The sequence below is a fragment of the Hyperoodon ampullatus genome (genome assembly GCF_949752795.1).
Source record: "Hyperoodon ampullatus genome assembly, chromosome: 19".
NCBI lineage: Eukaryota > Metazoa > Chordata > Mammalia > Artiodactyla > Ziphiidae > Hyperoodon > Hyperoodon ampullatus.
Window position 1 is genome coordinate 7,494,490 of NC_136932.1, and position 26,017 is coordinate 7,520,506.

The 26,017-nt window shown below is 42.9% G+C and overlaps 1 protein-coding gene and 1 pseudogene across 3 annotated transcripts; one reads left to right on the forward strand and one right to left on the reverse strand.

Annotated features, from left to right (window-relative positions):
* Window positions 1-285: 285 nt before the first annotated feature.
* Window positions 286-24,636, forward strand: NBR1 (NBR1 autophagy cargo receptor; the record flags this gene model as incomplete). Of its 2 annotated transcripts, XM_079726373.1 has the most annotated exons (21): window positions 286-387; window positions 2,982-3,044; window positions 3,761-3,779; window positions 4,566-4,588; window positions 10,953-11,147; window positions 11,476-11,553; window positions 12,056-12,270; window positions 12,755-12,922; window positions 13,580-13,789; window positions 14,429-14,588; window positions 14,683-14,973; window positions 15,796-15,945; window positions 16,438-16,513; window positions 17,039-17,149; window positions 17,406-17,570; window positions 17,799-17,876; window positions 18,819-19,239; window positions 20,007-20,101; window positions 20,792-20,849; window positions 21,609-21,714; window positions 22,826-24,636. In XM_079726373.1, the coding sequence occupies 21 exons, from the start codon at window positions 286-288 to the stop codon at window positions 22,997-22,999; spliced, it is 2,958 nt and encodes a 985-aa protein (XP_079582499.1). In that variant the 3' UTR covers window positions 23,000-24,636. The 2 variants fall into 2 exon arrangements, with proteins under 2 accessions (XP_079582499.1, XP_079582500.1); XM_079726374.1 differs by lacking the exon at window positions 17,799-17,876.
* Window positions 8,964-9,597, reverse strand: LOC307067372 (thyroid transcription factor 1-associated protein 26-like; annotated as a pseudogene). Its single transcript has one exon. The product of its transcript is annotated as a thyroid transcription factor 1-associated protein 26-like (transcript).
* Window positions 24,637-26,017: the final 1,381 nt, after the last annotated feature.

A 26,017-nucleotide genomic window follows, 5' to 3' on the forward strand; every position in this document is an offset into this window, starting at 1 on the left:
AAAATCCTAAAGGTTTTACAAATGTTAGATGATTTCTGTGAATGTGGCCAAAATTTACATTCTCTCTGCAAACATATGGCAGTGAGATTTGTTTTAAACCACCCACTAGACTGTAAATAGCAGAAGAGCAGGGACATTATCTTCACACCCACTGCTGTGTCCTCCTAGCCTAGCCTGTATTAGGTCCTCACAAGTATTTGTTGAGTGAATGTTTATGCAGTTTATAGAACTCTTTCTAATGTGTTTTCTCTCTCTCACCCATCCTCTCTTCTCTAGCCCCACAGCATGGAACCACAGGTTACTCTAAATGTGACTTTTAAAAATGAAACTCAAAGCTTTCTAGTTTCTGATCCAGAAAATACAACTTGGGCTGATGTGGAAGCTATGGTGAGTGTTACTTTGTTTTGTTTCTCCATCCTTTAAGCATAAATATTTTTTCCAGAGGTAGCAATTTTTAGTTGTGCTTCCTAGCTGTAAAGTCTGTCATATTTACCATTTCTGGGCCTTTTGGAAAATTATTTTTGACAGGGGCTTGGGATTCGTATAGGAGATGTGCCATGGTAGAGGAAACAAACAAATTCGTTCTGAGGAGTTTAGAAAGGAAAGGTAAATTTATTTTTTTAAGTGAGATAGGACTTAGAAATCCTGTTTATTTTAGAAACAGCCTGAGGAATGAATTGGTGTGGACTCCACCTGAACGAGGCCTGAGGTGAATGTTCTCTTGCTTGAGAGCAGATAGGTTACTGTGGTTTTTGAACCACCAAGGATATAATTTGTGTTTTGCAAGAGCTGATCGATTGCTTTTATTGCTAGGTCAGAGGATGAATATCTCAAAGTTGAGCAGGAAAAACTCGCAGGGGTGTTCAGATAGCAGCTCATCTATCACTTTCGTTGTTGTTTGTGCTTTTCCTCTTCTTGGTTTGCCCTTTGTACTCTTCTGTTTTTGTTTGATTTGCAGTAGTGAATGTTTTACTTCCTGTGTAACTGTGTTTGTCTAATGAAACTCTTTGGTAAAAACCTAGTTTTACCTGGTTGGTAAAAACCTACTTTTCTCTGGTTATGTGTTATGGTAACCAAAAAGGAAAAGAAATGGTGGAGAGACCTCAAAAGATCTGATCTCATCCTCTGTCTTCCAGGAAAAATATTTCCTTTATACTACCCTGGACAGATAGTTATCCAGAAAGTTGGATCTTGTTTGTCAAATGATCTGAAAATCAAACACAGCTATCTTTTTTTTCCTAGTAGTTAAATGAGCTGACAGCTTGCCTTTTTTCTTTATTGTAAATTTTAAATTATAAAAGTGTAATACATGCCCATTGTAAGAAGTGAAACAATCCAAACATATATAAAGAAAACGTTAACATCCCTCCACTCCCCACACCCTCCACCCGCTATTCTAGCCTCTTTGGGGGTAAGCAGTGTTAACAGCCCTGAATGTATTTCCCACATTTTCCATGTTCATACAGTTATCATACCATACTGTGAACATTATTCTACAACTTGCTTTTTAAAAACAAAACAGGAGAAAAACAAGTAGTGGTTTACTAACGTGCATACCTCCTGTATACATGAGTGATACCCAGGAAAACTGAGTAACTCTACAGCTTGCTTTTTTTAACCCAGCCTGTATTATAGACACAGTTCTCAATGAATAGACAAGGATCCAAGCTGCTGGTGGTGTTAATACAACAATTTAACCATCCCTTATTGAAAGATTGTTTCTAGGGTGTTTTGTGGTTTTTTTTCAATTGAGATATAGTTGACATATCACATTATATTAGTTTCAGGTATACAACGTAATGATTCTATGTTTGTGTGTATTGCAAAATGATCACCACAGTAAGTCTAGTTAATATTCATTACCACACACAGTTAAAATTTTTTTTTCTTGGGATGACATCTTTTAAAATCTATTCTTTTAGCAACTTTCAAATATACAATATAGTACATATTATTAACTGTAGTCACTGTGCTGTACATTACATCCCCAGGACTTTATTTTATAACTGGAAGTGTGTACCTTTGACCACCTTTACCCATTTTATCCACCTCCCATTCCCTGCCTCTGGCAACCACCAATGTGTTCTCTGTATCTATGAGTTTATGAGTTGTTTATTTCTCTTTAAGATTCCACGGTAATGAGATTATACGGTAGTTCTCTGTCTGATTTATTTCAGTTAGCATAATGCCTCAATTTCCAAAAGGTTGGGGTTCTTTTTTTCCTTTTACCACTATAAAATAAACTACAGGAGATCCCTCTTTGTATATATAATGTATACACTGTTCTATAGGATAAAGTTTCCCAAAGTGAAATTAATGGGTCACCAAGCATGTGACTTTAAATTTTCATAGATACTACTATATGCTTTGCAGAACAATGGTAGGACCCCACAGAAGCACACGACAGTGCCCTGGATCTTTATCCACATTGGATGTCTTTGTTTTTGTTTTTGGCCGCAATGCGTGGCTTGCAGGATCTTAGTTCGCCAACCAGGGATTGAACCTGGGCCCTCGGCAGTGAAAGCCCGGAGTACTAACCACTGGACTGCCAGGGAATTCCTCAACATTGCATGTTACAGCTTTAAAAATTGTGTTGCCATTCTGTTGAGATGACATCTCATTGCGTTAATTTAGGTTGTTCTGACTACCATTAAGGTTAAACATCTTTTCATGTATTTGTTAGGCATATCTGATTTCTTCGGTGAAATTTCTGTAGATTTTGGCCCACTTTTACCAGTTAAGATCTTATGATTAGCAGTTGCTTCTTGTGTATTGCAGATATTAACCCTTTGTCTCTCGTGATTTGCAAATATTTTTCCCAGTCTATTGCTTGTCTTTTGACTTTGTTTTTTTTAACCATGTAAAATGTTTAATTTTTATGTAGTGAAATATGTCAATCCTTTATTTTATGACTTCTAGGGTTCTATTACAACCTGCCTTTTTGATAACTTGATCATATAGTGTGTACATTTCATTTGCAGGTAAAAGTTTCATTTGATTTGAACACTATTCAAATAAAATACCTGGATGAGGAAAATGAAGAGGTAAAGTATATTATGGTACCCATGACCCGGTATCCAGAATAGGGATCTTATTTCTCAAGAGGGATGTGGAGCTCAAAAAGTTCAGAATAGTGTTTATCTCATTTGTGTAGGAGTTTAAACATATTTGATAATTGCATGTTCTAAGCTGATTTGTGCCATCTGAGATGGAGTTGAGAAATAGGGAAGCGACATTGAAGAAGAAAATCTGAGAGATAACTTTTAAAACTGTATAGTGATCTTATGTTCAACTATATCACAAGCTGCTATTTAGTTTCTAGTAATAAAAATAATAATGACAAACCCTTATTGAGTGGTTACAATGTGTCAGACTAACAACAGTACTGTTATCATTATCTCTGTTTTACCCATGAGAAAACTGAGGCAAAGAGAGTTTAAGTAACTTGCCCAAAGGCACAAAAGCTTGGAAATAGCAGAGTAGGGTACTACTCATACCCTCTGATATACATACTTTATACCCTCTGGCTCCAGAGCCCAGGCTCCTAGCCACTGTATTATGCTGCTTCTTAACTACCTGAAATCAAGGAGGATATAATAGTTAAGCAGTAAAATTACTTAATTATTCACATTTAGTTCAGATACTGGAAAAGCTGAACACCTGACCTGAGGTTTTGTATCTGTCCTGTGAGGCTGGATATGCTGAATTGCTCAGTTGATGAGAGGTTCATAATTCACTGTTGCTTTTTTTCCTTTTACAGGTATCCATCAACAGTCAAGGTGAGTCCCTAAGAGAACCTATTCAGCTTTATTTAAAAGCCTTAATCTGATCATAGGCATTGGCATTTCCATTTACGTTCAAATCTTGTTGCAGTATTTATTTTAGAGTAGAATTTGGTATGCAATAAATGCACTCACTTACCCATAGGCATTAGTTACATAGGAGATCTTTATTTTTTAAGTTTTTTGTGTATAGGTTGGTGCCTTGATTGGACCCAAAGGACAGCTTTAATGAGAGGTTCTCTTACATTTAAGATGCTCATGTTTTGAAAAACGTGTTTCCCAATTCAACACATTTAACTTGTTTTCCTGGTATCGCTTTTGTCCTTGACTTGGTATATATGTTAAAGTCAAGTTATAAATAAGATGGTTGGTTTTTGGGAGCATGGGGTGCATTTTCCCACAGGAGCAATGTTCTATTTGAAGATGAGGTTCCCAGGCTCACCCCCAGAAGCTTATTTTAACCAGCTGAAATGAGAGTATTAACACCATCTTTGAACTTCCTTGAGTCTTGAGCTTCACTAAGCCTAGTGTGAGGGAGCTGGATTGAGTTTTTGTAACTGGAAGACTCTAGTAGCAGAGAGAGGGATTTAAGGGGGAGAACTAATCTGCAGGTAGCTTCTATTTATGATGCGGTAAGAAGGGAATTTGTCAGCAAAAAGGTAGTAGCTGTTCATGTGTAAGGACTGTAAGCTAAGAATTCTTAAAAGTAAGAATTGTCTGTGCTTAATAGAATCTTATGAGCTGGTAAAAAAAATCACAGTATGTATATTTTTGTCCTTCTAGGAGAATATGAAGAAGCACTTAAGGTAATGATCATTTCATCTTATTTTCAAATACTTTTAAAAATGTTTATGGACTAAAACTTGAGCCTGAATTCCATTAGCCATGTGGAGAAACTAATGACTATAAACACAGCAAAACACATTTTTAGGGAGACTACAATGAGTTCAGCATACCACGCAGCAAAAGGTACCTCCTAATATAAAGATTCTTTCCAGTATCATTGCATCTCATTGCTGGTCTTGATGCCACTGTACTGGCATTTCAAAATTGAAAGAACTCTCTGAAATGATGCTCTCTGGATCACATTTTTTTTATCTCCTTCCTTCACCTTGTTCCCTATCGAATATTACACTATAATGTGGAAGAATTTAAGGTATAAACCATCCAGTTACAACCTCTTGTATGTCAGTGATGAATTAAGAGTATTCCTCGAGGTCCCTTATTTAAGGTGTGCTAAGCTGACCTTTCACTGACTATCCTTTTTGAACTTCTAATCCAGGCTGAGCCATTTTCCATAATCACTTTTTGTCTAGGGAGGGAAAGGCAAGATTTTTTTTTAAATCAGGAGCTGGATTTACCCTTCCTGGTTTTTGGTCAGAATTGCTATTCTGAGTGCCACTTGTTTCAAAAGTTTAGCCAATGTCTTCTTGGTTTTTACTCAGAAATCCTCATTTACCAGCCAGTCTCTTGGTTTTAGACATTCAGGCCCTTTCCTGGTTTCTCTTAGTTGAAATACCCGTCTCTGTTAGTAATTCTTCATGCTTCGTAATTTCCCTCTGCAGGACTTGGGATGTGTGTGTATATATAAGTATATAATATATATAAATATATATAATACTGATTTAAAAATCAGATTCTGCAACGTACATTTTTTTTAATCTGTGCCAAAAATGCGTTTTCAGAGAAAATCTTATTTTCATACTCAGACTTTGTATTGTCACTCATTTGTATAAGTGCACTTCGTTACAGCACGGGCCCTGCCCCCACCATTTGGAAGTGTCACACACGCACAAAAAGCCTGTACAAAAGACTGGCTTCCCTTCTTCCTGTGACCTTGACCTCTCCCACAACTTCCTAACACGTATTAATTTATGAAACTTTTTCTCAGCGCAGTTTTATTTTGCATGTCCACTGGATTACAAACTTTATTAAAAAATATAGAACAACAACAAAAAGAAATTTCCCTCTGCCCCAGTTTTCACATGGTCTTCCTAGTTCCTCTTTTTTTTTTTTTTTTTTTTTTTTTGCAGTACGCGGGCCGCTCACTGTTGTGGCCTCTCCCGTTGCGGAGCACAGGCTCTGGACGCGCAGGCTCAGCAGCCATGGCTCACGGGCCCAGCCGCTCCGCGGCATATGGGATCCTCCCAGACTGGAGCACGAACCCGTATCCCCTGCATCGGCAGGTGGACTCTCAACCACTGCACCACCAGGGAGGCCCCCCTAGTTCCTCTTTGCTTTTTTTTTTTTTTAAATTTATTTTATTTATTTATTTTTGGCTGCGTTGGGTCTTCGTTGCTGCACATGGGGTTTCTCTAGTTGCTGGAGTGGGGGCTACTGTTCGTTGTGGTGCGTGGGCTTCTCATTGCGGTGGCTTCTGAATTCTGAATTCCATTAGCCGTGTTACGGAGCACAGGCTCTAGGCACTCGGGCTTCAGTAGTTGTGACTCGCGGGCTCTAGAGCACAGGCTCAGTAGTTGTGGTGCACGGGCTTAGTTGCTCCTCAGCATGTGGGATCTTCCTGGACCAGGGCTCGAACCCGTGTCCCCTGCATTGGCAGGCTGATTCTTAACCACTGCGCCACAAGGGAAGCCCTTCCTCTTTGCTTTTAAGCTGTTGTAACATGATGTCTCCCAACACCCCTTTACTCTTCTCCAATCTTCTGGCTTTTGTTTTTCCATATTCAGAAGCTACAGTAGTTTCATTAAAAAAGTCATTTAAAAACTTCAGAATTACTCTACCTTTTTCACAGCCACTATTAGTTTACCTATTCTGTCAGAAATCTTGGATCTCAGCAGTCTAGAGTTTATATAAGCCTGTCTTGCCCTAGGAAGCAAGACTTTTTCTACATACATTTTTTTCTGTAGTAACATATAATACTTAAAATTCCATGTTTATATTTTGACACAGTTCATTGTAGTTGTTTCTTGAGCAATTTTTTCCACAGACTCTACCAAATATTTTAGAAAAAGCTTCTTGGTTTATGGTCTAGAATAGGAGTTGGCAAACTATAGCTGGGAAGCTGGCCATATATGTATGTGTGTATGTATATATATAAATATATATATATATATATATTTAAAATTTTTTGTAAACATTGTATTTCATCTGAATTTAATATGATACAAAAGTATTATATGCTTGAACCTGTCACTCAAATAGAAGGTTCTTTCAGCTCTCCAGGCCAACCTTCTTTTAGAGGCAAATAAATAAGAAACAAATCACCTCACACCTGTCAGAATGGCTATCATCAGAAAGACCACAAATAACAAATGTTGGCGAGGATGTGGAGAAAAAGGAACACTTTTACACTGTTGGTGGGAGTGTAAATTGGGGTGGCCACTGTGGAAAACAGTATGGAGGTTCCTCAAGAAACTAAAAATAGAGCTACCATACAACCCAGCAATTCCACTCCAGAGTATATATCCAAAGAAAACAAAAACATTAATTTGAGAAGATATTTGTACCCCAATGTTCATAGCAGCATTATTTACAATAACCAAGATATGGAAGCAACCTAAGTGTCCATCAACAGATGAATGGGTTGGGGTTTCCCTGGTGGCGCAGTGGTTGGGGGTCCACCTGCCGATGCAGGGGACATGGGTTCGTGCCCCGGTCTGGGAGGATCCCACATGCTGCACAGCAGCTGGGCCCGTGGGCCATGGCCACGGGGCCTGCGCGTCCGGAGCCTGTGCTTCGCAGCGGGAGAGGCCATGGCAGTGAGAGGCCCGCGTACCGCAAAAAAAAAAAAAAAAAAAAAAAAAAAAAAAAAAAAAAACAGATGAATGGGTAAAGAAGATGTGTACACACACACACACACACACACACTGGAATACTACTCAGCCATAAAAAAGAATGAACTTTTTCCATTTGCAACAACATGGATGTAACTTAGAGAAATAGGTCAGGGAGAGAGAGACAAGTATTGTATGTTATCACTTATATGTGGAATCTAAAAAGTAAAACAGGGACTTCCCTGGTGGTCCAGTGGCTAAGACTGCACTCCCAATGCAGGGGGCCCGGGTTTGATCCCTGGTTAGGGAACAGATCCCACACAGTGCAACTAAGATCCGGCTCAGCCAAATAAATAAATAAATAAATATTTTCAATAAATAAAATAAACTAGTGAATATAACATAAAGAAACAGACTCGAGGGGAAGGAATAGTATAATGAATCCATGTGCCCGTTATCATCCAGAGTCAACAATTATTAATATTCTGCATTATTGTTTTCATCTACTCCAACACAAACTTTTTTTTTTTTTTTCTTTTTTTTTTTTGCTGTACGTGGGCCTCTCACTGTTGTGGCTTCTTCCGTTGCTGAGCACAGGCTCCAGACGCGCAGGCCCAGCAGCCACGGCTCACGGGCCCAGCCGCTCCGCGGCATGTGGGATCTTCCCGGACCGGGGCACGAACCCTCATCCCCTGCATCGGCAGGCGGACTCTCAACCACTGCGCCACCAGGGAAGCCCCCAACACAAACTTTTTAGGAAGCATTTTAATGCAAATTCAAGACATCATATCATTTCACCATTAACATTTCAATCTCTGAATATAAGAACTTAAAAAAAAACATAATGGTGTTTTGTAAATCAACTATACCTCAATAAAATAAAAAATAAACTTTAGGAAAAAAAAAAAGAAACAGACTCATAGATACAGAAAAGAAACTAGTGGTTACCAGTGGGGAGGGACAAGAAGGGTAGGGGATTAAGAGGTGCAAACTACTATATATAAAATAAATAAGCTCTGAGGATATATTTTACAGCATGGGGAATTTAGCCAATATTTTATAATTAAGAAAGGAAGATAAATCACATTATGTAGAGTATATATAGATAATTTGCTTTTACAAAAACAAAATATTTGGACATTTTATATTCAGTATAGCTTAGCAATCCAGTTTCTGTTGACAAATTTAGTTAACTGTTAGGAGGTATAGTACATATTCAAGAAAACTTAATAGCCCGCAGATATTTTAACCTTTAAGGATGACATGTCTGATTTAATTTTGTTTTGTTTTTAAAGAAGATACTGGTGGGAATCCCCTGGTGGTCCAGTGGTTAGGACTCCGAGCTTTCACTGCCGAGGTCATGGGTTCTGTATCTGGTTGGGGAACTAAGATCTCACAAGCCACGTGGTGTGGCCAAACAACAAAAAGAAGGTCATACTGGCCCTTTTTAATAGAGGCTTTGAGCTGCTTCTCTCTCTTTTTTCCTCCTAATTCTTGTTCTTTAACAGCATGCTTAGCTTGTACCTGTTCACGTCCTTCTTGTGCTGTTTGATTTGATGTTTTCTTTTTATTTTTCTTTGGAATAGCAAGAGAATTTACTCTTATGCTACATTGTTCTTCTGGCCGAGGCTGCTCAAAGCTGCAGTGTTCTTCAGACAAAGCCTGGTCAATACTCTATTGCTCTTCTGGCAAAGGTTCATCTATGTATTCTTCTTACAAAGGCTGGTCAACTTGTTCTTCTGATAAGAACTGGTCAGCTTTTCTAGGTGGCTTCCTGAGTCTTTCCTCTACATCTAAGTAGAGGTGTCTGAGATGATCAGGGTATAAACCTGTGAATTGCGATTCCTGTGAGGTTTGAGCCTTCATTTCCCGCCGTAGCAATTTCTTATAATTTTTCTGACTTTTTAGTTTTCTTCCAAATGTAAAGCCTTCCCTCGCGAACTTTCCCCACGAAGGCCTACAGATGGTTGATGGTTAGGTTGCCATGTGCTCTGTTTCACATTCTTATTTCTGAATCCTGCCAGTAAAACTCCTTTGTTACGTGTCCCCAAAATCCCTGTCTGCCACCTTGCTGCCAGCATCACCCTGGCCACATATTCTTATAAATAAAGTTTTATTAGAACACAGTCATGCCCATTCATCATGCATTGTCTGTGGCTACTTTTGTGCCACAATGGCAGAGTTGAGTAGTTGTGACAGAAACTGAATGGCCTGCAAGCCTAAAATATTTATTATGTGGCCCTTTAAGAAAGTTTCCTGGGTACTTTCTTGGTGGTCTGGTGGTTAAGACTTTGCCTTCCAATGCAGGGGGTGTGGGTTTGATCCCTGGTCAGGGAGCTAAGATCCCACATACCTCACAACCAAAACATTAAAAAAATAGAAGCAATATTGTAACAAATTCAATAAAGACTTAAAAAAAAAAAACTAAAAGTTTGCTGAACAACAAGGATGTACTGTATAGCACAGGGAACTATATTCAGTGTCTTGTAATAACCTATAATGGGCAAGAATCTGAAAAAGAATATATATATATATATATATATATAATTGAATCACTTTGCTGTGTACCTGAATCATTGTAAATCAACTATACTTCAATTAAAAAATGAAAAAAGAAAGCTTGCTGATCCCTGACCTCAGATAATAGCTTTCAGACTTTTTGGACATGGAATGCTGTTTTTAAGTGGAATCTTAAGAAGTCTAATGTGTGAAAATAGATAAAGGAAGAACAAATCTTGTCACTGGGTAACAAGTGGGAGGAGCTAGAACCCCACGGACTTGACCCCCTAATCTCTTCTTGGACGCTGGAGTACCTTCATGGAATCTCAAATGCTCCTTGAAGTAGAGTTTCCAAAATAGGATATTGAAGAAGATGCTCTTCAAAAAGAGGTGACCACTTAAGCATGCTTTCCAAAATACTATTCTTAGTGGGAAGGTAGACGCTTAACTTTGGACATAGCTTTAAGTTTCCTGGGTCTAGAATTGACTTTTGAAAAGTTGAAATTAGAATCCGTAAGTGGAGTCCTACATGAAAACCAGTTAATAGATGGTAACTAGACAAACTGTGGTGATTATTTCACAATGTATACAAATGTCAAATCATTATGTTGTAACCTGAAACTAATATATGTCAATTACACTTAAATTTAAAAAATTAAACAGAAAAGTAGTAACCCAATTAATGAAAACACCTCACCTAATGAAGAGCTACACTAAAACCCTTTTGTTTTTAACAAAACCATTCCTAGTTAACATTCTTGGCAAAGAAACAGCAGACTGTTAACATATTTGTCATTTGATTTAATAAAAGAAGCATGAATCCTGATATTTTCCAGCATATTTTACCACACCTCTTCTGTTTAGCTGTCTTTGAAATTTTATTTAGGAAAGGAGAATCACACAATATTGTTTTTAATTTCATAACGTATGCTCTCAGATGGCAGTTAAGCAGGGAAACCAACTGCAGATGCAAGTCCATGAAGGCTATCGTGTTGTCTACGAAGCCCCACCCCCAGTTGGAGCAGAAAAACGACCAGTTACAAGGACAGGGAAGAAGCCACTTGCACATTATTCTTCACTGGTGAGAGTCTTGGGATCAGACATGAAGACCCCAGAGGAGCCTGCAGCACAGGTACAAAGGGAATGGACCTGTCTCTGTGATTTTCTAACCTACGTTTCATTGTCTCTAGTCTAAGATTTGAGCTGTTCATCAAAGATTTGGGAGCTGTTGTGACTGTCTCTCTCTGACTTTTTGAAACTAGTAACAGTGGTTACTTCTGGAGAGGAGCATGAATAGGGTGACATAAAGACTTCGGTTTTTCCTATACTCTTTCATGCTCATTTTTTTTGACCATATATTTATATTATTTGGCAACAGAAACCTCAAAGTAATACATTTCAGGAGATTTACTTTAAACAGAAAAAGAAAAAAAACTATCTCCGATTGTGTTTACTTGCAGCAGTTTCCACCTGCTCCACGTGACGCAGACCAGCCTCAAGACAAGCCCCCAGACTGGTTCACAAGCTACCTAGAGACAGTGAGTGTTCTTTCTGGCTTGGGTTTTAGCGGCAGTGTTGGAACAGGTGGAATGTGGAAGAAACAGAAAGCTAAATCCAGATGGCTGCTGCCTCTGGTACAGGTGAATGAAGAATAGTAGCTAATAATATCCAAACTAGAGGAGTTCCAGTCAAGAAAGTTCCTAGCTTTTGCAATAATGTACTAGAAAAAGGGGGGAGTTTAATTCTAAGGATGTAAGGGAAAGGGACAAATTTCTGCGCTTGAGAAGGAAGAGTTAGAAATTTACCCATCAGTGGATTGTTTGGTATTTGATTTGAACCAGTTTAGCTACGGAAGGAATAGACCTTTTTTTTTTTTTTTTTTGCTTCGTTTCTGTCCCTTCATTCAGTAGCTATTACCTGTTTATTATGCTCTTATGTTATACCAGAGATGGTGAGGTTTCAGGTCTATTTGATATTTTCATGCCTTTTTCCAGTCTTGGAACTGAGGGGTTTTTTCCTCCCGTCTTCTCTGTATTCTAGTTCAGAGAGCAAGTGGTTAAAGAAACGGTTGAGAAGCTTGAACAGAAATTACGTGAGAAGCTTATCCTCCAGAATCCATCCTTGGGTTCCTGTCCTTCAGAAGTCTCAATGCCTATTTCAGAGGAAACACTGTTTTTGCCAGAAAACCAGTTCAACTGGCATATTGCTTGCAGCAGCTGCCAAAGGAGGATCGTTGGTGTGCGCTACCAGTGCAGGTAAAGCAGTAACTTGGCAATGAACAGCTCTTAGTAGAACTTAGAGCAGGCGGGCCTTCTAGCATTCGGGAGGTAAAGGGTGTGCTCACCTCTGAGCATCATCCATCGCAGCTCTGGATTGGAAACAAGCTACTCTTCACCCACAAGAGAAAATAAGCATTTGAAGGGTATTCAGATTGTTGTGTTCATATATACTTTTGAATTAAAAGAGCCAAAATTAAGTTCCCCAAAACAAAATTGGATCCCCAAGGATTATCTCCATATTCCAGATGCTTTCATATCTCGTTTTCTCCCATAGATAGTCCTTTGAAATAGATACAGGTGAAGTGTTATTATCCTCATTTTATTCATGAGGATTGAGACATGGCATGGATGGGTGATGTGCTCAGGTTCCCACCTAGCTGGTAATAGAGCAAATAAGGAAGTCTGGGTCCCTATCGCCCAACCTCAGGTACTTCCCACTGTTCCTTTCTTTTCTTCACAGCCTCTGCGCGTCCTACAATATCTGTGAAGATTGTGAATCGGGGCCATATGCCCACGACTCCAACCATGTCCTGCTGAAGTTGCGGAGACCTGTTGTGGGCTCCTCTGAACCCTTCTCCCACTCGAGGTTCTCTACCCCTCGTCTTCCTGCTGCTCTGGAACAGGCCAGGTAAAACCATATGTGCATGGGATGCTTGTTCTCTGTTTGGTTTCTTGGTTTTGGTGACAGGGTGTGAATCACAAAACTACAAATAGTCTCCTAGGAAATCGCTGGCTGTCCAGTGGTTAGAACTCCACGCTTTCACAGCATGGGGGCACAGGTTCGATCCCTGGTCGAGCAGCTAAGGCCCCACATGCCGCATGGCGCGGCCAAAAACAAAACAAAAAAACAAACAGTCTCCTTAGTTCCCACTCCTTTCCAGTTGATGTGCAATGATGGGGATAATTATCCTCCAAAGCTAATGAGATGGAAATGAGAACTACAGAAAGAAATTAAGAAACTAACCTAGAAGCTGACGCTGATAGAGACCACAAGTGGCTCAAAATAGCTTCAAGATTTTTAAAATATTTATTCATTTATTTATTTAGGCCGCACCGGGTCTTAGTTGTGGCACTCAGGATCTTCATTGTGGCGTGTGGGAATTTTTTTTTTTTTTTTTTTTTGCGGCATGCATGCGGGATCTAGTTCCCCAACCAGGGATTGAACCCGAGCCCCCTGCATAGGGAGCGCAGAGTCTTACCCACTGGACCACCAGGGAAGTTCCTGAATAGCTTCAAGATTTGTTTGTGAGATTTGTTCTTTAAGACTGTGTTTTTTATCTCACAGACTCCAGAAACAGGTTGACAAGAACTTTCTTAAAGCAGAAAAGCAAAGGTTGCGAGCTGAGAAGAAACAGCGTAAAGCAGAGGTCAAGGAACTTAAAAAGCAGCTTAAACTCCACAGGAAGATTCATCTGTGGAATTCGATCCATGGGCTCCAGAGCCCCAAGTCTCCTTTGGGCCGACCCGAGAGCCTGCTGCAGTCTAACACCCCAATGTAAGCCCAGGGCCAGGGCGGGAGCCAGGACTTTAGGTCCAGCCCTCTAAAACTGGAACTTAAGCCTACTTCTGTCTTATTTATTGGTAACCCATAACACCCAAACCCTTAAAACTTCCCATTTTCCAATCCTAGTGTTCTTAAAGGGTGGTTTGGTAGTTATCTTTGACACTTGCTTTGTTGCCTTCTTCAGAAAAACAGAAACCAGGAAGGTTCAGAAACTGGCTGGTGTGACCTCTCTTCACTGGAGGCAGTCTGGATTTGAAGCAAAAGAAGCAAATATTTTAAGAGCCCAACTCTTTAGTTAATTTATGGACCCTTTTAGTTATCCTCCCCATAGTTTTTTAGCTTAGGAGTCAGGTCCCCTTGGGGTTTTTTTGTTTTTTGAGGTTGTTTTTTGGGGTTGTTTTTGGCGTGCGGGATCTTAGTTCCCAGGGATTGAACCCATGCCCCCTGCAGTGCAAGCATGGAGTCCTAACCGCTGGACTGCCAGGGGATTCCCATTGTTATTATTATTTTTAAGTCAGGTGCATTGGTACATCCTCCAGGGTCACTGTCTGCGTCTCAAACCACAGTATTGGGTATTCAGAAGACATCACACCCAGCAGCAAGTGATTAAATATTTGAATTTCTGTTCAGGCTCCCTTTGCAGCCCTGTGCCTCAGTTATGCCAACCCTCAGTGCAGCATTTGTGGATGAGAATTTGCCTGATGGGACTCACCTCCAGCCAGGAACCAAATTTATCAAACACTGGAGGATGAAAAATACAGGAAATGTAAAGTGGAGTACAGACACAAAGGTATTTTTCCCCACAAAACGTGAAGATGAAGTGATTTGAGGTGGCAGTGTGTTTAACTGACAGGCTTTCTTTCTCTTGTCACTATTCTTTTCAGCTCAAGTTCATGTGGGGAAACCTGACTTTGGCTTCTACAGAAAAGAAGGATGTTTTGGTTCCCTGCCTAAAGGCCGGCCATGTGGGAGTTGTGTCTGTGGAGTTCATTGCCCCAACCCTGGAGGGAACATACACTTCCCATTGGCGTCTTTCTCACAAAGGCCAGCAGTTTGGGCCTCGGGTCTGGTGCAGTATCATAGTGGATCCTTTCCCCTCCACAGAGAGCCCTGATAACATTGAAAAGAGCATGATCAGCTCAAGCAAAGGTGATGATCTCACCTGCCAGCAAGAGGTGAGCATTGGAAGGGTGACTAAAACCAAAAGAGCCCACTCACAGCTGGTGGTTCTTCCAGAAGTCTGGAGAAGCCAGCTTCTCCCCTCCTTCGAACACATCGTGTGCTTATATTGGGCCTAGTCCTCAGGGTCTTTGTTTGCATGTCCTTCGCATCTTGGTGCAGGCGTCCCTCAGTGCTTTCGTATCTCTGTAGTGATGTGTGGCCAGCCTCTGTGCTGCACGAGGAAAGCAGAGCTGCCTGGCCTGTGGACCTGCTGAGCTGATGCCTTTGCTGCTTAACAGTCATCTCTCCTGTATATCCCTTGTGTATGTTTCCTAAATACTAATGAAGTCTTACCCTGGTTGTTACTTGGTGCACAGTTTTTTAAGGCAGCTTCCCTGTTTACTACTTAAATTTAGTTACCCAGTGTTAATGTTCTGGTTTTGACTGTTGTTTTTATGGTTAATCTAAGCTATTGTCATTAGGGGAAGCTAGGTGAAGGGGGTAATTAGTAAACTCTCTGTACTGTTCTTGTAACTTTTCTATAAGTCTAAAATTATAACAAAACAAAAAGTTTTTGCACAGGCTCCGGATGTGCAGGCTCAGCAGCCATGGCTCACGGGCCCAGCCGCTCCGCGGCATGTGGGATCTTCCCGGACCGGGGCACGAACCCGTGTCCCCTGCATCGGCAGGCGGACTCTCAACCACTGCGCCACCAGGGAAGCCCAACAAAAAGTTTTAATACATGCAGTGCTTTTGTTTTTAGGGAGGCAGCCGTCAGTTTGCCTTTTGAGTTCTGTTGAGGGCCTAAAATGTGTCCCAATGGTTTCTCTCCATAGGAAGCTCTTCTTCCGGCTAAAGAAGAAATTCCACCTGGTGAAACAACTGAGCAGACAGAAGGGACAGGAACCTGCATCCCACAGAAGGCCCAAAATGCTGCCAGCGAGAGGGAGCTCTACATCCCATCTGTGGACCTTCTGACTGCCCAGGTGGAAGATTGAGCACTTTGAGGGGCGAGGGACAGAAAGCCCTGGGGAAAGAGTTCTTAACTTGTTGAAGAAAAGGCGGTAGAGCCATAGGTGGTGCCCAGGAAGTTAGAGATATGCCCACTCTGATCTAGTCAGATGCACTGAATGGCAAAATCATCACCAGTGGAAGCAGGCTTCTAAACTAAATGTTTCGTCTTTGAATTGGGAACTTATCTTGTGCTTCCCACAACTTCCCTCTAGTTGCCTCCTCTTTTCTGCCTAACTGGTTCACCTTCACCCCCACTGCATTTGCTCTCTTTCCTGCCATTTGGTTATTTGAATGCCTACTTCCCATTTAACTCTTCTTGTTTTCACTTGACTGAGGTGAGGCATGAATTTGAACAGAGTTGAATCTGGGATGATACAGAACTCAGTGGCCTGCAGGACCCATCAAGACAAAACGTGGCTCTAGCGTGTGCTGCGAGTAGCCTAACCTTGCGCCTTGTTTTTCAGGACCTGCTGTCCTTTGAGCTGTTGGATATAAATATTGTCCAAGAGTTGGAGAGAGTGCCCCACAACACCCCTGTGGGTAAGAATGTCGCTCGGTCCACCTTGTTTATTTTATTAACAGGCCCCAAAATACTGCAGCCCTGACTCTGGTAGTCAGTATTTTATTCTGAGGAAATAGTTGGCAAGGATTTCTCCCACAGTGTGATATTAAAACTGCACCCATTGGTTCATTTTCCTTCCTCTCCCTGTTGTCAGAGGCAACAATACCAGTTTGTGCAAAGTTTCCCCACCATAAAGGGACCCTCTTCTCCATTTTTCTCTGGATATTTGTGTCCCTTTGTTCCTTTGCATTCATGGCTCTGTCTTGGCCATGGTCTTCCAAAGCCAAACAACCGTTTGTGATCCTTCCTGCATTGATGGATCTGTCTGAGATACTTGTGTGCCTAATGGTCTGGAGAAATTCTTTAGATCGCCTTGAAGTGTACCTGGGTTTATTTTAGCCATGCAGGAGGCAAGAAGCCCATGAGCTGCTGCTTCTGGACACTGACTGTTGATGATGTGATGCTTTTTCGTGGTTGATGGTTCTCCTGTCTTCATTCTCCAGATATGACTCCCTGCATGTCTCCTCTGCCACATGACAGTCCTTTAATAGAGAAGCCAGGCTTGGGGCAGATACAGGAAGAGAGTGAAGGGGCGGGATTTAAAGAACTTCCTGGTAAGGGGTTAAATATTTGTAAAGTATCTGCATCCCCCCTTCCATACCACACCCTGTTGTTACACGTACCCCCTACTAACCTTACCTTGCTGTGTGAGTGGGTTTTCTGTAGGATCTCATTTTTTGAAGTCTCCTCACCTTCACATGGCACCGATAGCCGCTATTCCTTGGCATCGCATCAGCATGGGTACATGACTGGAGAAAGATCTTCAACACTTTAAACACCAATTGCAGACAAAGTTCATGTCTTTTTCAGATTCCACAGTGTCGGTAAAGAAGAGGGCTGAGAACATTTCTTCAGTGGAGGAAGCAGAAGATGACCTGAGTGGGACCCAGTTCGTGTGTGAGACTGTAATCCGATCCCTTACCTTGGATGCTGCCCCAGATCACAAACCACCTTGCAGACAGAAGTCCACGCACAGTGAGTGTCCCTGAATCCCCCCCCCCACAAACTGAGGTGACGCCTGACTTGTGACTGCCAGACCTGAGCAGACAGAAGTGCTCTTCCTTACTGAGAGTGGAGATAGCGGGATCTTTGTTAGAATTCGGATATGGTGGTTTCTTTGGGCTCCACATGTGCTGCCTGACCATTTTATTTATAGCATCAGGAGCAAAGCACCCACCATGACTCATTTCTGTACTTCTTCAGGGGCAGAATTTCAGTTACACGCCACAGAGGAACAGCAGCCTGTTGTGCTGCCTGGATTCTGCAGTAAGGAGTCTTCTTGTAAGTTGACAGAGCCCCTCAGCAGAGACCCCCACTGGCAGCTGAGTTGTCTCCTTTCTCCAAGGGCAGCAGTCAGGAAATAGTGGGCAGAAACAAGAGCACCAGACTAAGTTTCTCAAGGTTAAATTCCGCTGTAATAAATTTCTTTGTGGCAGAAATTTCTAGATGTCAGATAGGTAGAACCACTGTCATGTATTTCAAGTACTATCCAAAAACTCAAATTCTACTACATCAAAATAATGTGAAAAAATGTCTTGTGTTTATTATAGTGAAATTTGACCTATACCTTTAAGCATGATTTATCTCACTTTTTCATTTATATATCTATATTTAAACTGTATATTTTTAAAAATATATGTATTTCCTCACACATACTTGTGTACAAATGCATAACAAAAAAGTCTGGAAGGACTTAACGCCAAAGTGTTCACAGTAGTTATTTCTGATAAGATTATAGGTACTTTTTTATTTCTTTTTTTGTTTTCCTCATCCATGTTTGCCAATTTTCTATCATGACTACTCATTACTTTGCAAAGAAGAGGAGGAAAGTAGTCATACAGTCCTTAAGTATTTACCACCAAACATTTTCTCTTCTTATAGCACTGTTAGTATATCAGTTTTGATTTGAACCCGTCTCAGTATGTTAACCGTCACGTGAAGAGGAACAGGGATGGATGAGGCCTCCTTGCTTTAAGATTCATAGTGTTCTCAGAAGCCTCGATGTTTCTGCCAATGTTGTTTTTGTGAACTTTGGTTCTGTTTGGCTTTGCGTAGGTTTAGGATGTGGCCATGACTGTGGTTTCAGCAACCCTTCCCTCTGGTTTGCCCCCGTCCTCTGGGTTTCATAATTATAGCTCGTGACCTACAAGGCTTGGTGGGGTAAGGGTAGCACAGGGGCTGCTTTTAGCTTATACCTTAAAGTTGGTTGCTTTCATCCTTTAGTGAAATTTGCCCCACCCGAAGAGGGACCACTTGGAGACAAGAGGGAAGAGATTGTCCGTATTGTTGAAGAAGAAGCTGTCATGGAGGAGGAGGAGGAGGAGCTCAAAGATGAAGTTCAGAGTCAGTCTTCTGCTTCTTCGGAGGATTACATCATCATCCTGCCCGAGTGCTTTGACACCAGCCGCCCCCTGGGGGACTCCATGTACAGCTCTGCCCTCTCGCAGCCAGGCCTGGAGCGAGCGGCTGAAGGCGAGCCTGGGGTTGAGGCTGGGCAGGAACCAGTCGAGGCTGGGGAGAGACCCCCTGGAGGGGAGAACCAGCCACAGGGGCACAGCATCAATGACATCCTTATGACCTCACAGACTCTGGACACAGTGCCCCTGACCCCAGAGGTGGTAGGGCCTCCGCCACGGCTGCCCAGGTATCATCCACACCCCGCTCTGCTGGGCTGTTCTCCAGAGGTGGAATAAAGAGAGAGGACTCAACCTGATCTCAAAACCTGTTTCTTTGTCAGCAAGGGAAGAGTCTATTTCCCGTAGTAAAGTCTGATGAATAAACGTTGTACTTCCCAGTATTTGTGTATTCTCGATTTAAAGAAATACTTGTTTCAGTTAACCTTAATTATCTGAGTATAATCTTATCTACTTATGTTTTGATCATTCAGAGCCAGTTTTTAAACACAAACATCCCTGGACCTTCCTCCCTGTCCTGTTGACTCATGGGCAAAGGCAGCAAAAACTCATTCTCATTCTAATCCAAACAAAGTAGAATAAGAAGTTTAATCTGTTATGGAAACAACTATACTGCAAAACCAGATAGAAGTTACTGTTTTTCTCTACTGGTTCTGTCTGTATCACTGCTCTCTCACAGTATGGAAAATGGTGGAGCCTTGACTATAATTTAAAACATTCTCCCAGGGAGCTAGATATTTTCTTTTATCAGCACCACTTGATACAGGGGGAAGTGACCAGACTGAAGCCAGTCTTTATAGCTTGACTGTGGCTGAAGAGGAAAACCAGAAGAAGAATGAGCGCTTCTCACCTGATCCCTAAATTCAGACATGTGATCTGGATCAGAAATGTGAAGCCTCTGTAGAGAATTTGGCACTGCTGTGCTCTGTTTACTGTTTCTCCACAGTTACTGTAGGCGCCTTTTCAACTTACTTTCAATATTGTGTCTTTCTGAAAGGAGTCCTCCGTATGCACAGCAGCATGGTTCCCCAGGAGTGGATTTACCAGTTACCGTACCAGAAGTTTTTTCAGTCCCTGATCAGAGCAGAGGAGGTAATGACCAGCCTGAGCTTTCTCTTTTTCTGTGCTCCTTTCTAATGGAAGCAGGTATAAATAGGCACTCTATCTTTGTGATTCTTGGCAGTTTTTAGAAACATGCCCTTTGACTTTTTCTGTGCTCCTGCCTCATACTCTTTCTGTTCTATCTTCTAGCTTAATATTTATTAAACGAGATCCCATAGAGGTTGGCATTGTGCTATAGTGGAAAGAACACAGGCTTTGGGGCCAGACTAGTCGAGGCTCCAGCCTCAGCTCCACCTTTCTTCACCGTGTGACCTTGCAGTGGTTCAGCAGGGTTTTAAGACCTAAAGGTCTGTTTCCTTATCTACAAAATAAAGAGAATAGCACTTTAAAGTTGTGAGTAGACCCTCAAAGTCGCTTTCCTCTCGTCCTCAAAAAACAAAACCTGAAAGTACTTAAGAACTAATAAACTATTGTGATAGGATTATAGAATTAATTTTTCTGATGCACTAAACACTCACCTTGCATTGCATGCTGGACAGTTTTCTTTAACATTTACTTAAACCACCTGCAAAATTTCTCAAATATTTAAAAAGGAAAAAAAAAAAGACTTTAAACATTGCAATCAGATTGCCACCTGCCTCAAAAATAGCCTTGCAGTGAGTTAGGAAACACTAGGTGTTTATGGATGCTGCATCTAACCAACAGCTCTTTTGCTTTTAGAGCTCAGAGGCTCATCAGGACTTGTAAACAGCAGACAGAAGAGCTATGACCACTCAAGGTAACTGGGGCGTCCTTGTGCAGCCTCTCCTTCAGAAGCAGATGGATATCCTAGTACTGCCTCCGCTTACACGAGCCTCTCAGAGCATGTGCCACCTGCCGAGAGCGGAGAAGGAGAGCCCGCATTCCTTCCTGTTCTTATTTCTCCTAAAGCTTGTGAGCAACACTGAGCAGAGGGCTAATGGTGGTGCTTAATAAGAGTGTTCACATCCCAGACCAGGAGGAAGTTCCCTCAGATTCAACCCCTGCTTAGTACCAGAGAAGAAGGCAGGAAGGCCCAGCCCGCTGTGCATCTTTATAACGTTTCCTTAGACACACCTGCCTCTCTGCTCCCTGTCATCTCAGAGCAGTGTCACGGCAGGCTCCTCCCTACGTACAGCGTTCAGAAAATCACCTTTCCTTTGGGAGGTGTTTCCTCTGAGATGAGAACTGAGCGTGCAGACTGCCAGTACCTCGGTGTGCTGCTGAGCACATTAGTTTCCAGCTGGGGCCGAAAGCTGGCACGCTAACCAGGGTGATGTGCTTTCTGCAGTGCCCATACCTTGCAGCAAGCAGTAAGAGCTGGGCCCTACGTCAAGCCCAGATTTGTAGCTAGAAAACTGATAGAAAAATAGTCCCACTCTCCTTTTACATCTGATTTTTTTCTCAGGGAAATCTCATTTTCTTCCCAGGATTAGAGCCCAGATTATCTGTAGGAAGATAAGGATTCCTAAAGAAACGATTGTTTCTTTAGGGAGACATTTGGCTTTCCCCCCTGCAGGCACCACCATGGGAGCAGCATTGCTGGAGGGCTGGTGAAGGGGGCTTTGTCTGTTGCCGCCTCTGCATACAAGGCCTTGTTTGCTGGACCACCGGTCACTGCACAGGTCAGTGTGTTTTATTTTCCTGAACCGAAGCCAAGTCACCAGTGAAAACAGTGGCGTCTGCCTGGGTTGGAGAGAGTAGCATGGCATCATAGCAAGCATGAGCTTTAAGTTTAGTCTTTAACACACAACTCTGCCACTTTCCAGCGGTATGACTTGGGCTGAGTTACTTAAGGGAGGAAAGAAAAAAGACCTAACGTTGGTCGCGGACCTACTGTGTGTGGGGTCGCTCTCCCAGGTGCCAGCACGACAAGGTGACTCGGACACCAGTTCCTGCCCAGAGACAGTGGGAAATAAGCAGACGGACATTTATCTGTGAAACTTTTGAAAATTGCAAAGCACTATAGAATTTAAAGAATCTTCCATTCAATTAAGAAAAAAAAACCAAAAACGTTTATTGTGCAGCGTGAGATGCTGTGCCAGTGTTCTCACACCAGTGGAACACCTCAGCCTGGTGTCGGCCCCATGGTGGGGCCAGGGAAGGCGTCCTGGTAGATGACGCCTGAGCTCAGTCCTAAAGGACAAAATGAGTGTGTGCCAGGAGAGAGGGTTAGAGAGGGCGTTGTAGACAGAGTAGCCAGTACAGAGACTTGGAAATGTGAACCTGGAGGGTGAATTTGTGCCAAGCAGAGAAAAGACCAATGATGTAGGTGGGATGCTGTGTTAAGTGATTTTGGATTTTATTTTTAAGACCCGTGGGAGGGACTTCCCTGGTGGTCCAGTGGTTAAGGCTCGCGCTGGCTATACTTTCTTCCCGTTTCCCATACTTTCTTCCAATTACCATCTCTTCTCTTGCGTCTTCTTGCCCCATCGCCACAGTCACCTTTAACTTCACAGGGCTTCCAGAGTTCGTTAGCATCTTTTCCTTCATCTCCTTCTAAAGACAGTTCACTAGTCACGTGGTTCAGGGTGCAGACATACCTAATCCAAAGCAGGGCCTTCCCAGTCCTTCTTATCCCCTCAGAAGACCCATCAGTATTGGGTGGACAGGAGTGCCATAGCCTTGCACCTGATTACCTAGTCTTTTGAGTAAATCTGGAAGATGAGTATGCCTTAACAAGATAAACACAGATTATACAAAAAACGTTGTTCTGCTTTTCTTGACTCTACACAGCCACTAGTTTCCGAAGATCAGACAGCAGCCCTGATGTCCCATCTCTTTGAAATGGGCTTCTGTGACAGGCAGCTAAACCTAAGGCTGCTGAAGAAACACAATTACAACATCCTGCAGGTTGTGACAGAACTCCTCCAGATCAACAACAACGACTGGTATAGCCACCGCTACTGAGGAGTGACCTCGTATTAAACAACTTGGCCTGCTGCTCAGAGACGATCTTTATTCTGTTTTGGGGGAGTGGGGTGGAGGCCCTTGCTTGTTTTTTAATCTGATGAACCTACCTAGAGCCCGTCATTGAACGATCAAGACAATACCTGCCTTGCGGTATTTTTTTGGAGCAAATGAAAGGCCAGAACTTAAATCTTCACGTTAGACGTTAGATGAATCGTAGGAAGAGCATTTTTCAATTGATCTGGATAAAACTCTTATCTGTTTTAGCGCATTGAAAAGTGCAACTTAAACTTCCTATAGAGGCATTTTTCTTCCTGCTTGTATTGAAGTTGAGTATTTTTCTTTGCTTAATGTGGATGTTTTTAATGAGGGTATCTGTTAATTGTCAGTTTATAAAAGAAATTAACCTTGGAAGTTGTTTTCCAGAATTGTTCTCATAATTTTTCTAACCTATCCCAAGCTTCATAGCTGTGTGGTATTAAAATAACAGCCAGGGCGCGATGGGAGTTTTGTTCCTCTTCCCTTCTCAGGGAGAAAGTCGTTCCCCTGCAGGTTTTAGTAACCGGCACTGTTGTTTTTCAAAAGAGCCCCAGTGATGCGTTTAAAGAATAGCCACCTTCTGGTCTCCCCGCTTCTGAGAAAGGAGCTGGGAGTGTGCTCATTGACCCAGCAGCGCCTGTTGAGCAGTGTCTGTTGTAGCAATTTTGCATACATTTTATTTTATTTAAGGGAGAAAATTTAGGTAGTGTGAAATATTTTGCTAATGCTACAAAGAAGGAAAGAAACTCTTCTATTAAAGGGAAAAGTCAATTGAACAGTTACCCTTTTTCTTTATGTTGGGGGGGCAGGTCTTCTTTACAGTAGAGTGGGCGGGGGTGTACAGGAACATGAGAAAAGTGAAAGGCAGGCTCCTGTGTGAATCTCGGTAAAGTTCAGGGGTGGGCAAGTGAGTGGGTGTGAGGCTTAGGAAATCCTGATGGCCTGCTGAATGTTTGCAATCTGTTCAAGAGAACCTAGAATGAGAAAAAAGAGGCGGGTGTTTTACAAGACTTGGATGGGAGCAAACTCACTGAAAAAGTTTTGGTTTAACCGCAGGGTGAGTGAGTGGGAAGGAGCTTGCTTACAGGGGTCCCGGTCCTCACTCTGTTTTACAGAAGGGAGTCTTGGGTACAGCTGGTAAAGAGGTAACAAAAAACACTACAGATTTTAGTCATAAAAATTATTTGCAGAAAAAGAAGAATCTGACCCCCAGCCTGAAGGGGGAAGGATAGTAAAATAGTATTACTTAACCTGGTTTGGTATTGTAATGAATGGTGAGTTAAATTAATCATTGGCCATAATGATGTTTATTTACAGTATAACTCTTGAATGCTGTTAAATAAGCCAGGATTCAGACTGCAAGCCAACCAGCGTGTTTATTATTTAAAATGTTTTTATGGGAGTGGGTGGGGGGCTTCTGGGTAGAGGCTGAGCGGCAGGGTGTGCGTAATTAATTCGGTTGATTTGGGACGGGATCTGTCTTGACCATGTGAGTTGTATTGTAGGGGTCCAGGAGGGCCCTGGGGTCCGGTCGTCTGTCCCATTGTACTTGTACCCTAACCGCTTAAAGAATGGTGAAATAAACTTTGAAACTCCTACCTGGACTGGCCGGTCCTTTCGTCCGGAACCTCGCGTGGCCTTTGAAGAACCGAGAAGTTTCCTGGCCGCTGTGTCGAGAGAGGCCGGCCCTGGGAGGGAGGGGCGGGTCCGGAGGAGCCGGGGCGGAGCTTGCCAAGGCTTTGAGCCGAAGCTTGGGGCGAAACCCCGGCTCCCGCACTTTCGGTTCTGCTTGGCAGGCGTTTCTGTCGCTGCGGTCGCCCGGGGGTAAGGCGATTCGGGACCCTCCTTCCCTTCTTCCCCTTTGGCATGCAAGGGCCCAGGCCCCTTCTGTGCCTCCTCCTGGCCCAACACGCAGGTTCCAGGCTCTACTCACGGCCTCCCGGGGTGTCTGGTGGGACTGAAAATCCTCCTTCAGTGACATCCTAGCCTCTCGGTCCGCTCCGACCCCGCAGCCCGTGGCCGAGCCCCAGAGCAGGGCGTGAAGCCTCTGGGGAGGCCGGGGTCGCTGCTCCCCGCCTCCTCCAACGCGGTGCAGTCGGTCCCGGGACTCTACGGGAAGGGGACTGGTGGCCCCTGCAGCCACCCTGCCTTACAGGCCCTCCTCCCCGAAGAGGTACTCCAGAGATCACTAGCCCTCTTGCAGCTGAGAGGAGCCCAGGATCTCAGACCTGAACCAGGTGAGGCTTCCTTTATTTTAAGCCCCGAAGGTCTGAGTTCGGCTCACCTTGCCCACTCATTTGCCACCGGTCTTTTGGGAAGGATCTGGAGTTAGCTGTGACTCATCCTGGTGAGGGACTGAGCCTGAAATTGCTACCACCCTCCCCCAGACATGCTTTCCCACCCAAACTCGGAAAGCAGGCGGAAGAGGTTTGTGCTCCCCTCCACAATCATTTTAGGGTTTTTAGCCACACCTGTGGCCAGCCTAGCCTCCTTTTTCTTTTCTCGTCCCGAAGACCCCCTGCCTTCCTATTTCGCCAGCACCTGTCTAGGCTCGGGAATGGAAACTGTCCTCCCACACCCAGGCTGGAGACCTCGGGCATTTCTTCCCCGGGTGCTCTAGAGACACGTTCAGAGTCATCTTGTCACAGAGGATGAAGGGGCTCTCCTGGCTGCTGCCCCCAAGACCTATCTAACTTCCTTCCCTTGCAGTGAATGACAGCTCAGCAGCTTTTCCAGAACAAAATTAAGCGCTCTGCCTTTCACTTATGAAAGTCCCTTAAAGTGAAATAACTTCTGCTTTGCTTTTCCCTCTTGTAGGCCGACTGAGCTCTCCTACAATAAGAAAAAAGAAAAGAGTTGAAATGCATGGAGATTCCTGATCCGAGTCGTGTGTGATTGCTCGCATTTCCACAGCCTCACTTCCTTAGGCTTGAGCTTGCTGAAATTGTGGCGGGGCTCCTTGCCAATCTCAAGAGCCTA